The sequence below is a fragment of the Octodon degus genome, unplaced genomic scaffold (assembly GCF_000260255.1).
Source record: "Octodon degus isolate 3935 unplaced genomic scaffold, OctDeg1.0 scaffold00014, whole genome shotgun sequence".
In the NCBI taxonomy this organism is placed as follows: domain Eukaryota; kingdom Metazoa; phylum Chordata; class Mammalia; order Rodentia; family Octodontidae; genus Octodon; species Octodon degus.
Genome location: NW_004524590.1, coordinates 10,982,987 through 11,000,115, shown reverse-complemented (window position 1 = coordinate 11,000,115; position 17,129 = coordinate 10,982,987). Strand labels below are relative to the sequence as shown.

At 45.4% G+C, this 17,129-nt stretch overlaps 1 protein-coding gene across 1 annotated transcript in view; it reads left to right on the top strand.

Moving 5' to 3' along the window:
• The window catches only part of Cfap221 (cilia and flagella associated protein 221), an 85,503-nt gene that overhangs the window by 25,137 nt on the left and 43,237 nt on the right, over nt 1-17,129 (top strand). Inside the window, exons 4-12 of the mRNA XM_023709684.1 lie at nt 1,816-1,936; nt 2,016-2,127; nt 2,332-2,440; nt 3,870-3,957; nt 7,334-7,423; nt 8,720-8,818; nt 11,989-12,094; nt 14,270-14,403; nt 16,411-16,491. Of these exons, the coding sequence (XP_023565452.1) occupies nt 1,816-1,936; nt 2,016-2,127; nt 2,332-2,440; nt 3,870-3,957; nt 7,334-7,423; nt 8,720-8,818; nt 11,989-12,094; nt 14,270-14,403; nt 16,411-16,491 (940 nt within the window). The remainder of the gene's footprint in view (nt 1-1,815; nt 1,937-2,015; nt 2,128-2,331; nt 2,441-3,869; nt 3,958-7,333; nt 7,424-8,719; nt 8,819-11,988; nt 12,095-14,269; nt 14,404-16,410; nt 16,492-17,129) is intronic.

Sequence of the window (17,129 nt, the reverse complement as noted above, 5' to 3'; positions counted from 1 at the left end):
TGTCAGAAATTATTGACCTGAGTCCCCCACAGCTTAACTTAACAGCATGGCTTTATTTCTTATATTTCGTCTTCATACTTTTCTACTGGATGGTTTTGCTGAATTCACATACCTACAATGTTTAAATGACAATAGAATACCCTTCTCTGAAAAAACTAAATAAAAAAAGGGGGATACAAATGAATGACCATTTTGTATCTGTATATTCAAAATAGGATAGATTTACAGCTACATTCTCTTAATTCAATGAATAAGATTTGTTCCGGGGCTGGTGAGATGGCTCAGTGGTCTAAAGCACCTACTTGGAACAAGCTTGGCAAAGCACAGGGAGCACAGTTCAATCCCCCAGCACCATATGCCAGCCAGCCCCGCCCCCTGCTGGGCTGAGCTGGCCACACACACATACACACACACACACACACACACACACGTATAAATAAATAAAATTTTAAAAAAAAGATTTGTTCTAATAGTGTTTGTGGACAGGATGTCATGTCTGCATCTTGTACAATGAATAACCACTGAGACAACAATGTGCACTGTATTTATTATTGAAACTCCTACTGAATGGTTTTGAAACTGTCTTATTGCTATTTGTTTCTCAATAAACTTAATGTTTTTTTTCTTTAAAAAAAAGAATGTTTCATGGATAGCACTCCTCAACATAGCATAGTCCTACATCTCCTCTAGCTTATTAGTTGCATTACCTCTATCTACCCTGTGTCCAAAGGTAGTTTTCAGTTGCAGAGAAGATCCTTCGTATTGGCTTAAAGCTCTATTTTGAAAGATCATACTACCAATGAGCACAGTCATTCGTTTTCAAGAAAGATAAATCGAAGTGTCTCAGTCACTTTTCTTTCCTTGCTGGGACAAAATACTGGATGCCCAAAATTAAGGAAGGAAAGGTTTATTTAGCTCACGGTTTGTGTATCAGTCCATACTTGGCTGGCTCCAGGGCAGAGGCTGGCATGGCAGAGGGCAGCTATTTATGGCAGTGGGAAACAGCAAAACAGCAAAAGGAAAAAGGGAGAAGCAGAGGTGGCAGCAGCAGCAGTGGCAGCAACAGAGGCAGAGAGAAAGCCTCTTTCCCTTTCTCATATGATAGCTGGGCTATCTGCCCAAAGCTGAGTGTAGCACTCACACCCCTAATCCCAGTAGCACTCACACCCATAATCCCACCATTTTTTTGAATTTTATTTATTTATTTATTTGTGTGTGTGTGTGTGTGTGTGTGTGTGTGTGTGTGGCCAGCTCAGCCCACCAGGGGGCGGGGCTGACTGGCATGTGGTGCTGGGGGATTGAACTGCAGTCCCTCTGCTTTGCTAAGCTTGTTCTAAGTAGGTGCTTTAGACCACTGAGCCATCTCACCAGCCCCAATAATCCCATCATTGAATCATGAATTTATCATAACCTCTAGGAGTCTGCCCCATGATGGCATGAGGCTTTTGAGGGACACCTACACACAACCCATAACTCAAAGTAAGAGTTGTAATCTGTATTGTTGTTGAAAACTAATAACCTAGAAATGAATTATGCTAGACCAGGAAAGCATTTTTTGAGCATATTATGTTTTCTATTCTTAAAGAATGCAGTGAGAAACAACCATGGGGTTATTGTGATGTGTATGAGTGAGTACACACAAATAGAGTAACGTTACATCTATTTTGATAGACCACTATCTTGGCATACAGATTTATATCCAGTTCAGATATAATAATGGGCCGCACATTGTGGCCTCACCGGAAGGGACATACAAATAGGAACTTTGACTTATTGGCTCTTGTATTCTAATTAGGTATCTGTTTAAAACTATAGATTGAAAGAATTTGAAAGATTAAATACTCTTTCTAAGAAGGGAAGCGTTCCTCCAGAAAAAACAATGAGACATATATGCTTTCACCAGCTACCAGCGAAGAGAGCCCCTCCAAAGATGAAGGTAAAGCGGGCGGTCCTCGGTGTGCTGGGGATGCAGCGCAGCGCCGCAGAAATGACGCTCCTGCTGTTCGGTCCCTCAGGAAATTGAGTACCAGAACCTGAGATTCCCAGTCAATCTATCAAACCCATTTGCCGTGGCTACGGTTTTAAACCAAGAACCAGGAAAACTGAGGATTAAAGAATTAAGAGAAGGTAACCAGTTGATCCCCCATGAATCAGTCCCTGGGTAGAATATGAAAGAATTGCTCCCTTTTGCCTTTGTTATTGATGAGCACTATTTATGAAAACTCGGTTAGGTTGCTGTTATGCCTCATCACTAGAAATGTGGCTTTTGTCTTAGCAAATGGTTCTGATTTGATTACTGGGGTAATCATCGTTTGCTGCTCCTACCTTCAGTTTTGGACCAAGGCACCGAGACGTCAAAAACAAGACAGATGAAGGAGGCGCTCTTTGAACAGAAAGTCAGACAAGATGCTTACGAAGAGATGGAAAATCACCTTAAGTGGTAAATACGGAGCAATCATTTGTACTGAGTGGCAGTGTGATTGTTTGTAAGGGATTATCTTTATGTATGAGAAGTAATGAATTTTTACACTCTTGGGCAACTGGGATCACTGCTTCCCTTCCACTGGTCTATTTCAGAATGAGTTTCTGAATTTATTAAGAATAAACTGACAGGGGGCTGGTGAGATGGCTCAGTGGTCTAAAGCACCTACTTAGAACAAGCTTAGCAAAGCACAGGGACCGCAGTTCAATCCCCCAGCACTACATGCCAGCCAGTCCTGCCCCCTGGTGGGCTGAGCTGGCCATACACACACACACAAAGAATAAACTGACTTGAGCAAGCTGCGTGGTTCCCTAAGTGTGACGTGACAACAGAAGGCTGGAGTGAATATGACAGAGGCTGGGACCCTGACCCCTGCTGGCCACCACCACCAGCAGTGCCCTGACACACACCCATGGGTGGGTGGAGCTGAGGTGGCTCAGGCTCCCCACACTTCATCCCCTCACCTCTCACCCCCACCATGAGCCCCTGTGCCCTATGTCGTGTGCCCAGAGGGGCTTTCTGGGGAACCCAACTGTTGGGAATGGGGAATCTGGTGATTAAAATTCAGATACAAAAATTCTTGTGCTTCTGTGATCAGGTGGAATCTTTTCTGTATTTTTAACAACTTGTGAATACAGCCCATTAGCTGTCACTCTGCACCTCTTGATCCCTAGCAGTCGCTTGTCACTGTCAACTATGGAGTGTGTGTCCTGGGTGTTTCCTACACCTGAAATCACATGACCTGTGATTACGTGGCTGGTTTCTGCCACTTAAAGTTTCAGTGTCCATCCACAGCATAGCATGTATTAGCGCTTCATTTCTATTCATGGCTGAAGAATGCTCTTTTGTATGGGAATTTCACATTTCATTTTACTCGTGTGTCAGTTGGTGGACATTTTAGTGGTTTCCAGTTTTGCGAGTAACGCCGCTATGAACGCGTATATTCAAGTTTTTGAGTGAACATATTTCAGATCTGTTGGAGTAGAATTTTTGTCTGTGGTCATTCTTTGAGAAGCCACAAAATTGTTTCCCATGTGTACAGTCTTTACTGCCCTATTTTACATATGTATCAGTGACATATGGGGGTTCTAGTTTCTCAACAATACCTCTTGTTTTCCGTTATTTGAAAAGTACCACTATTATCACAGCCATCCCAATGGATGTGTGGTGGTATTTCCTGTGGCTTTGATTTGCATTTCTTTAATGACTAATGATGTCTATTATTCATCTTAGTGGTGTTGCTAGGGCCTCTACAACTTTTCTCCCCCAGGGTGCTTCCTCTAGCATCCTAACACCCCATTTTTATGCAAAATATCCCACATACACTCCATCCTCCCGCTGATTCCGCTTCCTGACAGGTTCTAGAAGTTGGCTTTCTTCTCTCCAGGCAGGTGCACCTTGGGAAGGATCCTATGTCCTTTAAATATAGAAAGGAGCTTACTGAGGAGCAGCAAAGAATATACACCAACTATAAGGTCAGCACGACTGCTACTTGGATATTTCCTTTTGCATGCAAGATGCCAAATCAGGAGAAAAGAATGCATAGTGACACTGGGAGGGGAGGAGGCTGGTGAGGGGTACATTGTTAAACTATAAGGCAAGGGTGTCACAGGAGACCTGTGCTGTGCATTGTGAGGGATTCGGAAGCCAGAGAAGAGAGGATTAAGAGCACAAGTTTGAAAATTAGCAAGAGGACAAAGTCAGTCAGACAGAATGGCTCAAATTTGGGCTGTAATTCTGGTCGTGAGGTACACCTGTCCCAAATTCTGCAGAGCACAGTGACAAGTGAGGCCCAGAGGCATGCCCAGGAGTCACACCAGAGCCAGTCCCATGTCAAAGTCACTCAGCAGGGCTGAGCAGAGAAGGGCAGCATGGCTGAGGGGAGTAGGGCCACACCGGGGACACCAGGCTGTGTCTGTGAGCTCAGGGAGGGAAGGTATGTGACTACACAGTATCTGTAGCCTTACCCGTGGGCCATGGTGTGGAGATGCTTAGTATAGCAGCGCGGGGGCAGAGAGGACTGGGGACGTGTCCATGGGGCAGAAGCACGGGGCATATATGAATGAGGAGGAAAGGACTCGGCCGGGACACCGTACATGGGAGTCTGGACTTCATGGATAGGACTCACAGGATAATCACAGACTGTAGTAGCCTGCTCAGGCTGCAGTAAGAATGTTCCACAAACTGGCTGCTTAGACAACAGCAGGCTGTGTCGGGGTCAAGTGTCAGCAGGGCAGGTTCTTCTGGGTCCTCCGATCAGCCCACAGATGGCCATCCTCTCTGTGTCTTACATCTTAAGCTCCTCTTCTTGCACCGACACCCATCCTATGACCTCATTTGAACCTGACCATGTCTTTAAAGACCCTGCCTCCAAATATAGTCATAGGCCTAGATCCTGGGAGTTAGAGTAGAAATGTATGAGTTGTGGGGACACAATTCACCCCTAACAGATCCTGCAGCTTAGTAGTATGAGTTTGAGAGACCAATTTGAGTTTATGACTAGGGGGGATTAAGAAAAACGTGTATCTTGTTGGCTATCTCATTTTTCTTCCAGTTGGAGCCCAAATTGGATGTTTCAGTAAATTTATCATATTTTTATTTTTCATTAAGAAATCCAGAAGAATGTAAAATCAACAGAAGAATATATAATTACTACCTTGATAAATTTTCACATTTAGGAAAGAGAAGTACTAGATTGTTATTTAAATTGTCTCAGTTACTCTTCTCTCGTTGCTGGGACAAATACCCGACACTGAAAATGAAGGAAGGAAAGGTTAATTTAGCTCCCAGTTACTGGAGATTTTAGTCCATACTTGGCTGGCTCCAAGGCAGAGTGGCACAGGGCAGAGGGCAGCAGTTCATGGCGGCAGAACAACAACAATGGCAACAGAGAGAGTCTGTCTGTCTCTTTTATATGGCATTCAGGCTCTTTGCCCTAGGCTGGGAGAAGTACATACACCCATAATCTTAGCAGTACTAAAACCCATAATCCCAGTCTTGGATTACACATAATCCCCATGGATCATGAGTTAATCACAAACTCTAGAAGACCCCACCCCATGACTGCACTTGATATAAACCATAACATAAATGTAGCTCTATTCTTTGGAGTCTATTTTAAACACTAAATATTAAGTATTTTCTGTCAACCCCACAATGGAATACTATTTTTTAACTCTTTAATAAAAAGATGGGCTGGGGAGATAGCTCACATAAGCACTTGCCTCGCAAGTTCAAGATCCTGAGTTCGATCCCCGGTACCAATAACAACAATAATAATAATAACAATAATGAGATATAGACATGCCAGGACCAGGTCTCTGTGGGCCTTAAGGCTGCAGCTCTCAGTGTGTACAGGAAAGGAGAGGTCCAGTCCTTAGCATCGCTGGCCGGGGCAAGCAGAAGATGAACAGGCAGCCAAGGTCCTGGAGCCTGGGACACCAAGTGTGCTGGGTGCTTACCCCATATGTCCAAGGGATTTTGTCCAACAGATGCTCCCTGGGAGGTGATCTGGTGACAGGAACATGTGGAAGCCTGAAGTATATTGCAAAAAACTGAGAAAAAGAGGTCTGGGATGAGAAGTCAGTGTCACAGCTAGATGACACGGACAGACCCTGAAGAATGAAGGATGAGTTTATGCTCAGGAGAGACAGTGGAAAATGTTAAATTCGCAAATATTTATCAGACATAAGTAGAGTCTCTCTAAAGACACGATAATCACTTCCTTTCCTTATTCTAGCCAGCAGCCTGTCAGCAGCCCTTCCTTTACGTTGCCTGTTGCATTTTCCTCTTGTGGTGATGGTGAGGGTTCTGGGTCTCTCCCCCATGAAATCGGAACTATGAGCTTGAGCTGCCAGACTCAGTATGAACCCGAGCTAGACAGCTTACCTCCCTTCTGACAATAATTCTTATTTCTGAATAGGATGTTAATGTGATCAGAATCCATTTCTTCTAGTTAAGTCTATACAAATGACTGTGAACAGGATACCCGGGAGCCAAGCTAGTCTTCAAAGTTATCCAGAAAATTAAGAACAGAACCCACAGATAGTAAAAAACTAGTATGATCTGCAGTATGCACAGTACCCGCTTTCTCTGGGCCTGTATGTGTAGACCCGGGGCCAGGCCAGCTAGCGCATCTCTGGCATCACCTGTGGCTCCCGGGATGAGGAAAGAGAGCCTAGAGAGAGCCTAGAGGCCACTGACCTGGCAGACCCAGGGCCTGGGGCAAGCTAGCTGGGGATTCACTTCAGGGATGGCCATGATCAGTTCCAAACCCAGGAAGAGCCATTGACCTGTAGTACCAAGGAAAGGGAAGGAATCACCACACGGCTTTATTAAAACCTGACATTTGGATAACTCTGAGGAGCTTACAAACTCACTGGAACATTACAGCTCTTCTCAATGAAGTATATAATGTACATACTCCCACTGTTATGTAACTTCATAAAATCTTTCTTCAATTCTTGCTTCTTTAAAAATTCCCTCTATCGGGGCTGGTGAGATGGCTCAGTGGTCTAAAGCACCTACTTAGAACAAGCTTAGCAAAGCACAGGGACCGCGGTTCAATCCCCCAGCACCACATGCCAGCCAGCCCCGCCCCCTGGTGGGCTGAGCTGGCCACACACACACACATAAATAAATAAATGAAATTTTAAAAAAAAATTCCCTCTATCTAAACAATGAATGTGATTATTGACAGTTAAGGACCACCTTGTATCTTAACCACTCTTAATCTAGGGCTCCACGAGTGGGTCTGACCAATTGCTTAAAGGGTTTCTACTAGTTTTAGAGTGAAATAAAGTTGTATGTCATTCCCTTCAACTTTACTATTTTTGATGATTAAAAACTCAGCTAGAAAGAGGAGATCCTATATTGGAAGAGGAATTTCAGCGACTCAAGACAGAAGTTAACGATAAACGGGTCATTCGCAGCCTGGAAGAGGTGGGTCACTTTGCTTTGTTTGGAATCTAATTGTTGACTGTTCTTTAAATGCTTGTTTTTGAAAATGTTAAGCAATATTATAGATATTCCTTTACCAAGAAGTATCTGGTTGCGTTTATGTCTCAGGATGGTTTTCTTTGCTCTGCATTCTCTTCTCAAGTAAAGCATTACAACTCATAATTAGTTCCTCCCCTGACATTGGCAGCTTCATATACTTGGGCTTCTCCTCCTCGGCACCTCTTCTTCCTCCATTTTGGCCTCCTTTCTCGTTTCCCTTTGGTCTCCAGGCCTGCCTTCAGGTCCCCAAAGTGGGCCCATGACCTCTGTCCACCCTTTCCTACCCCGTGGTGGAAAGAATGCAAATCCCAAGACAGAAGCCACTGCGCAGCTCCAGCTCTGTGACATATGTGGGACTGAAGACAAGCCTCCTAGCCATGATGCCGTTAGTGTCCTCAAATACAAAATGACAACAGTAGCCCTTTTCCTGGATGTTCTGTCACACCACTGTTTTGGCCAAAACTCCAACTTTTAACTCTAACAGTGGAAACAGTTCTTCCTAGCCCACCCCTCGTGCCATCCCTGTCATGTGGGGTTTGCCATCCCTGTATTACTCTCGCTTCTTTTCTTCTCCCTCTCATTGGCTGTGACCACAAAGTCTTTTTATCTGTAGCTCTTCAACAAGGCCATCCCCAAGTCCCAGCATCACGTGCCACCTTTCCCTACTCAGCAGGTCTTTGTTCGTGTTTCCACTCCTCCTTCCACTCCTACAGCCTGTCACCTAGGACGGTGTGCAAACCACTTACTGCTTGATACTTCCGCCATGCTGTTTCCCTGCCCAAGAGCCTGCAGCCCCTGATGCTCCGCTGCTCTCGCTCTACCCTGCACCCATCCATCCATTCTTTATTTATTCATTTTTGTGTGTGTGTGTGTGTGTGTGTGTGTGGCCAGCTCAGCCCACCAGGGGGCGGGGCTGGCTGGCATGTGGTGATGGGGGATTGAACCGTGGTCCCTGTGCTTTGCTAAGCTTGTTCTAAGGAGGTGCTTTTAGACCACTGAGCCATCTCTCCAGCCCCACCCATCCATTCTTAAAACCGAAATCTTTTCTTCTGTCTTAGTCCCAGCTTCAGAAACATTCCTCATAATACTATGCACACCAAAAGCACTTAGTAAGTGCTCACTAAATGGCTGAATAAATTAATAACTTGGCTTGGGATCAAACGGTAAAACATCTTCATTAAATGCTTATGTCAGGAGTTAAATTTAAGTTTTAAATGTGCCCCTGTTTTATATTCGCAGAATATCATAGATTTGCAGCCTAATTTTGATCCACTCGTTAATAATAATTGGATCGACAGGTTCAGGGCACAAAGACGATTTCAACAAGCAGCATGCAAGGTAAGTGCCTCCCTCGGAAGTGATTTCTGTCTAGTCCATCAGCACAAGGAAATTAAATGCTGGAGTTGATTTTTTAAGTAATGTCTTCTTCTTTTAAAAAAAAAAAAAATCTTGAGCCAGGAACATAGCTCAGTAGCGTAGAGCCTGCCTAGCAAGTGCAAGGTCCTGAGTTAGAGTCCCTGTACCAAAAATAAATAAATCATCTTTCTGCTGATACCATTTACTTCCTATAAAAACTCTTTTGTAAAGTGCCAGACTGAGTAGGTTTTAGGGTATGCCCAGAGTTGGGCATCAACACCACTGTAGCATTAGGGCATTTCTGTCACCTCCAAAAGAACTCAGGACCCACTGCCAGTCACTCCCCATTCCCAGCTTCCCCAGCCCTTGGCAACCGCTAATTTACTTTCCATCGCTATGGCTTTGCCTCTAGGGACATTTCATATAAGTACAGTCACAAAAATGCTCATCTTGTATAAGTGACTGCTTTCACTTACGGCATTTCCATTCATGCTGCAGTATGCATCAGTGCCTCGTTCCTTATTATGGTTACAAACGCTTCAGTCTTCGGCAGACTACACTTTCTTTAACTGCTCCCCCACTGATGGAGGTCCCAGTTGTTTTCAGCCTCACTCTAGGATGAGCAGCGCTGCTGTGAACATTCGTGTACAAGTCAGTGACGATGTGCTTTGAGTTCTCTCGGGTACACGTATGTTGGAGTGAATCTGCAACAGTGTATGACAGCTCCGACACAGGGACTTTTTGGTCAGCTGTTAGCAGAGAGAACAACTGAGAATGCCAGCTGGATCTTGTCCCTGACATCAGGGTTATAGCTTCCCCTTCAGAGAGATTGTGTCTCTGCCATGGCTTCACCCTCACTGAGGTCAGGGCGAAGTGTACACTTCTGGCTCTGTAGTACCAGTGCAGGACGGAAGGGCGCCATCTGTCTGCCTGTGGCCCTGCCTCCCAGCTGCCTGCTGTCCTTCAGGTTGTCCCTAACCTCACCTTCCAGCCCCACCATGCTTATTCCCTTCTAGGAGCTTGCGTTTCCACTCCTTCCCCTTCAACTAAAACGCCACTCCCTCTTCACTCTGTGGGTCCATTCTTCACTCCTAAGCCAGCTGAAATCTGCCTGTCCTCCTTTGCAAGCAGGCTGTCTTTGGTGCTGTGAGTTTCTATTGCTACTTGTAGATTTCTCATTCCTCAAATATGACTTCCCTAGGGGGCAGGGCCATGCCTCGAGCAAGCGAGAGCAGTGGCTAAGGTCCAGTGTATTAGCCATCTTTCTGTTGCTGTGACAACTAAGAAGGAGAAAAGGTTGGCTTTGGCTCGCAGTTTCAGAGGTCTCACTCCATAGTCAATTTGCTTTGCTGTTCTGCAGCTGTGGAGTGGAACAAGCTTCTCCCTTCGTCGTGGCTGCACAGCAAAGAGAGAAGGAGGGATTAGGGTCCCAGTAGCCCTTCAAGGCCATGCCACGAGGGCCTCACTTCCTCCCGTTAGGCTTCCACTACCTCCCAGTAGTCTCACAGGCTGGCACCCAAGCTGCCGGCACATGGGCCTCAAACTGTGCCATCTGGGCTCTGGGGATCGCCTGTGCTTAGTTCCTGATGCTGCTTCGTTTGAGTTTCCTGATCTTAGACAAATGACATGGGTCTCTCTGACCTGTCTTAGGCTTGTTATAGAGTTGCTGTGAAGATTAAATGAGTGAGTGTGTATAAGGCATCCCAATGGCATGGGTTGTAAGTCATCTTTCAGGCAGCTTTCTCAGGCTGCAGATGCCAACGCCAGCACGTCAGTGAGCTTCTCACCAACTTCCAAACCTGTGTGGAGCTAGTGTCCCTGAGCTCCCTGTGCACAGTATTGCACAGAGGAGGGGTTGCTACAGGATGCTTGGGGAGGACAGCAAGGGGTTGGAAGAGGTAGCCAAAGCTGCACTTTGAGGGAGAAGACATGGCTGTTGACCATTTACTAACACCAAGAGCTTGTGCTGCTGGGGGGAAACTTTATCCCTTCAGAGAGCCCACCAACCCGGAAAAGGTGTTACCCGAAGCTCTGTGCTTGTTCTGAGTGATGCTCCAGTCTTAGGTGCCACAGCAGGCCAATCGGTCCTGTGTGCCAGTCTGTCCCCAGCTAATAGTTCCCTACTTTCTGTCAAGCGACCGCCGCAGCCCACCGTCTCTCACCTGAACCACAGCCACGAGTCCCCCCAAACAGCAGCCACAGAAGGATTTGCAAAGTGTAGAAATGACTATACCATTTCCTGGCTAAATACTTTCAAAACCTTACTGTCACATTTAGAATAAAATGCAGTGTTTATCCCGACAGCACAGCCACACTGAATTCTCTGCCCTTGGACGTTTTTTTTTTTATTGTTGTTGGATTGGGATCTTTGTATTGGTGGGTTTCTGCTTTCAGAACTCCTTTTCCAAGATCCTTCCACCATCAGCCTGTCCCCTTGTTACTCCAGACTGCCATCAAGTGACCTCAGAGAGGCCTTCCTTCATCCTTCCTGCCTACGTGGGCAGACCCTCCGCTTACCATGTTTACTCTTGGAAGGGTTCATTGTCACCCTTTTCTACCCACGTCACACACATTTTGAATGCCAGCCCCCTGCAGGCAGAGTATTTCTTTGCACCTCACTGTCTGTCCTGTGACTTGCGCAGATGGGCACAAACTAGCCCTTAGTGTGCTAGATGAAAGAGTTCTATAGAGAAGAGAAAGGAGTGCTCGTTGTGGGAGGGAAGAGCGTTCCCAGGCCAGCTCGGAGCACAGCAGTGTTCTCCTGCATCACTAAGCTCTAGATTCAAATCGCTGAATTAGCATAGTGCTAATTAGCATAGTGCTCCAGCCCTGCCTCTATAGAATCGCCCATGTGGTTTGTCCCCAGTGGAAGTATTATTATTCAGATATATGCAAAACACAGAAGGTAGAAACTCATTCCTTCCATCTTGAAATAAGAGAACCCCAGGGCTCACAGGCTGTGTTGGACTAGGATAGAAGATAGCCCGATTTTTGTATCCAAGTTGGTCCCATTGGCTAAACCATGAAGTCCCCAAGACCCTGGCCTTGGGCAGCACATCCCTTAAATTTCTCACATTCATAGAGTGGTGGTCTCAGTTCTTAGTTGTGAGCATGTATTGTTAGGAATTTAAAATCATTTTTTCCAATTCCAGATCATGCTGCAGCAACGGTTACTCAAAACACTAACTGCTCTCCGTAAAATAGACAAAGAGAGTATACTACGCGATCTCTATCAAGTAAGGCAATCATTAGCGCAAGGTAAGGTATAGCTGAGACGTGCGGTGAGGCGGAGGCCCGAATCCTTCAGAGCGAGAGGTTTCTTTATAACGCAATTGTCTGTGGAGACATAAAATATTTCCTTAAATCACATCTGATAGTTTGCTGTTACTGCTGGAACAAACTGTCACAGATTCAGGGGCCTAACATAACACAGGTTTATCGGTCACAGTCTAAAATCATGGTGTCCGGGCCGGGGAGATAGCTCAGGGCCTGAGTTCAATCCCCGGTTCCACAAATAAATAAATAAATAAAATAAAATAAAATCATGGTGTCAGCAGGCCGTTTCCTTCTAGAGTCCTCAGAGGCTGTGTTTTCTTTCTTTTTCCAGCTTCGAAAGGCCGCCTGCACTCCTCAGGGCCCGCCCTCACATCGCTCTGCTGTCTCGTTTCCGTCATCCCGTCCCTCTTTCCGATTTTTCCTTGTATCGCCCTCTTACGTAAACCCTGTGATTCCATCAGGCCCGCCTTCTTACCTCAGTGATGCACACCTTGAAAGTGCCATTCAACTTCTAAATTAACATACTTAGAGGTTCTGAGGAATAGGATATGGATAGCTCTCGGTGTCCTTTCCCTACCTGTCACATGACAGGAAGCAGATCTCCCTGCTAGATTTGGCCAAAACACCTGCCATGGGCTGGAGAGATAGCTCAGCAGTCTAAGTGCCTGCCTGGCAAGCGCAAAGACCCAAGTTCGATCCCCAGTACCACATGTCATACCAGCCACCAAAATCAGGTGTGATGGTATACACCTATAATCCCAGCACTGGGGAGGCTATGACAGAAGGACTGCTGTGAGTCTAAACTGCATAGGGAGACCCTATATCCAATAAACAAATAAATAAATAAATAAGAATTTTTCAAAACACCTGCCCCACTAACAATAAACAAGACCAAGTGGTACACTGGGTAGAGTTTGGCCATGGCTTGACTTCTTGTTTGGAGCCCTTATGCCTCTAACCATCAGAGATACTCAGCAAGTTGTGATTTATATTTTCTGAGAGATTGATACAATCTGATGTTTTTTCCATCTGTACCTGACATTCAAAGCTTTTGAGTCTTTGACTGTTTTTGCTGCTTGAAATTTCAATCCTCTAAACCCAAGGTTGGCAGGGACGGCTGGAGATCCACCCTCAGTGGGAGCCCAGGAGCCACGTCCCCATTTGCTTCTAGCATTCATATTTGCAGTCCAGGGCTCCTGTGCAAGGCTGCAGCAGGCTCTGCTTCTCCTGGACCTTCCTCCCTCTGGGCCTGAGCCCTGAGCTGCCCAGATTCCCCTGTCCCCCCAAGCAGCAGATGCACCCTCTACACCCCTCCTCCCCCAGTGCCCAGCTGCGTTTTTGTTTCCCAAAGCATTTCTTAGCATCTTATTAATTCCTTATTTCCTCCTATTTCATTTTTAATTCTGGTTTTGAAGGGTTTTTTTAAACCAAAAAAAGTAAAATTTACCCACAACTCATGTATGGATATCTACAAAAATTTTTGTAATTTCATATTTTTATTTGCTGAATCCATAAGAGCTGTTTTAATTAAAATTAAAGTTTAGGGTGGATCTGACAGTAGAACAGTGGCTGGGGAGATAGCTCCCCGGTATAGAAACCTGCCTGGCAACGCTGGCAGGTTCAAGTTCAATCCCTGGTACTGCATGCTGTGCCAGTCCTGGAACAGAGCATGGTGGTGCATGCCTGTAATCCCAGCACTGGGGAGGCTGAGGCAGGAGGATCACTATGAATCCAAACTTCATAGTAAGATCTGGTCTCAAACAAATAAAAAGTTTTAAATTTTTAAAAAAATTTTAATTGAAAGTAGAAAAGTGGTTACTAAGGATTTGGAAAAGGAAAAAAATATTGGATTCAGTAAGTGCATATAGTCATATATAAAAGCACCAGGCTAAGCTCCATTAATATACACAATACTTATTAAAAAATTTTTGCAGAATTATAGTTTTGGGAAGCAAAATAAAATATTTTTAATACTAGATAATGGGTTGAAGTAAAGAACACAGGAGAACAAAAAATGGAAATATATGTATGTGTATATATGTATGTATATAAACAGGAATATTCTGTCTGAAATGGTGTGAGGTAAATGTATAATTAAACCGTGGTGGTTTCACATGAAAAGACTCCTGAAAGAACTATTGTGTTCTTCACCCATAGACAAGCATCCCTGCAGGTACCTTCAGTCAGGAACCAGTCAGGAGGATTTCTCTTGCCAGTTCTCAGTGTCACCCAAGGAAGTGCTGCCCTTCACCTTCCCGTCCTACAACCCTCCCCAGGACTCCAACGAACTGGTGGGTGCCGTTCTGCTGTGGGTGGGGCCGGCACCATTGCAGGGCTGCTGGGCAGGCTGCTGAGAATCCCACCTCAGCCACTTCCCTTCCTCCGAGGCCTCAAGTCCAGGCCTGGGTAACTGTGACCTGCGAGAAACCAGGAACCATCTACTGGCCAGCACCTAGAGAACCCAGTACGCCTGCACAGAGCTTCCTGCCACGTCAGCCTGGGCCCTTCTCAGTCCGGAACATGGCCTGAAAGCAGACAGGCAAAGAGGAAGCGAGGAGGCCCCACAGCCCAGAGAGACAGAATCTGCTCCACTGAGCCTTCTGCGGCCTCCCAGAAGGAAAGCCAAGAGTAGGGTCTGGGCCAACCTAGGAAGGAAGGAACGTAGCCCCAGAATCCCAGAATCTGACAGGCTGACCCATCCACTGTGGCCTATCAGCCTGTCTCTCTCTCTCTGTCTGAAACTTAGAGGCACAATTATTCATTACAACAAACATGACAGTTAATCATTAATAATAGTTCATTAACCCTTACCTTGTACATAAGATCTTCAGGACTTCAAATCTATCCGTGGTCCCTTTAATTTTCAGTAAGCCTATATGATCAGCTCATTGTTTCAGAGATGGGAAAACTGAGTCACAGAGTCAAATGACAAAGTGTCGCCCAAGTTTGCAACATTAGTATTAAAAATTGTGCATCAGTCACGATTGTGAGCGCAGGTGCCAAACAGCTTTTTGAGTTCAAAGAATAAAATAAATATCTCAAAATATTTGTGGAGCACTGTTGGTTGATGTGCTCAAGAAATACAGGACTCAATTTAGAAGTTCCATACGCTGTCTGCTTTTGGTCATTAAAAGACTTAAAAGATTAAAATTTTGGGTTCCTAGGAAATATTGAATCTGCTCTTCATGCAATAACAAAACTCTGACACCAAATAACAGTGGTGAAATGAGGTCACCGTTGTGCCAGACAGCCCACTTCATTATTTGTGAACAGGTGAAGACTTACACAATTGCTTTGCACTTTCAGAGAGCACTTTATTGGGTTTTCAGAGAGTACTATTCAAGCTTCTTTGCTGTTCGGGGGTTGATGAAAAATACAAAGCTGGGCATTGCCATAAAAATTCTCAGCTATGTAAGTTATTCCATGAATCCTGTACTTCATCCATTCCAAGATGCACTTTGTCTTACATTCAGGATCTTTGAAATTGGGAAATTTCCTTATAAATAATGGTTACTAGCACAGCCTACTAGTAATTGAATGGTGATGTCCTAGACTCCGGAAAGGATGGGATTTATTGAGTGCCAGGCACTGTCCCAGGCTCTCTGGGAGTCAGAAGCAGATGAGCATGCAAGCCTGGCTCTTTGGACAGCACCATGGAAGGCCAGCACAGGGAACAGGATGGAATCAAGAAACAGGACTGCAGCCCGTGTCATGCAAGGCTTCCGCTGAGCCTGAGAGGAGCCCTGAGGCTGGAGCAGTGTGCGAGGGCCTGGCCTCTGTACACTGGCTGCTTCGCAGTGTCGCTGGAAGCAGCTGCTGGGGCAGAGTGTGTGGCATTGGAGAGGCGTCGCATGGGAAGGGCTACTGTTGTGTGAGCATCAGATTCATTATTTCTTGGGAACCAAATATTATAATCTTTTAAGTCTCTTAATGACCAAAAGCAGACAGCGTATGGAACTTCTAAATGGAGTCCCATATTTCTTGAGTACATAAGCCAACAATGCTCCAGCAGTTGTTTCCACCATAGAACTACCCAGAGCCGGAGGGCTGAGTCCTTCAGGCCTGAAAGGACTTCTGGATGCACACTGCAGCCTGTGACAGGACATGGTAAAAAGACAACCACACACACTCCCGGGGACTGCCAGGGTGACGCTGTGTCTCACAGACCCAGCGCAGCGATGGCTATGAGAAGGGCTTCTCTGAGAGAAGAACTGTTCGCTTCATGTTTCAAAACGCAACAGAAGTGTAGCTGCTCTTGCTGAGTTGACTGTCCATTTTTTTCTGTTGTCACATTTTAGGCTCCTGATGGTATTGGATTGGTCCCAATTAAGCCTTTGGATGTACAGATCAAGCAGAGTTATTCTTTCTTCAATTTGAAGGTCAGACTTATCACATAGAATGAACTATTTGAGTATCTTATAAAATGAATTTAAGTTGCATTGGCATGTGTTATGGACTGTGTTTAGTGAGGTGTGGTATCTACGTGGCATGTTGTGCATTCTTTTTCTCTAATGGAAACCAGGATCCTTCTTCCGTGGGTGTACTGTATAGTATGCATACATGGAGTATCTTCACTCTATTAAAAAAAAATTCAAGACAAATCGCAAGACGAGGGCCAGCCAGATAGCTCAGTGGACTACAGTGCCTGCTTAGGCAGGCACAGGGACTGGGATTCAATGCCTGGCCTGCAGTACCAGCGCCACCCCTAGGGAGAGCTGAGACAGTGAATGAGCCTGGGCATGGTGGCGAACGCCTGTAATCCCAGCACTTGAGAGGCTGAAAACAGGAGGATCACTACGAGTCTGATCTGTGTATAGACCCTGATAGACCCTGTACTAAATACATAATTAAAAAAAAGCAAGACGAAGTAACCACAAAATTGCCTTTCTTGAGGTACACAATCATTTCACTTCTTGAAAGTAAAAAAAAAAAGGGCTGGTGAGATGGCTCAGTGGTCTAAAGCACCTATTTAGAACAAGCTTAGCAAATCACAGGGACCATGGTTCAATCCCCCAGC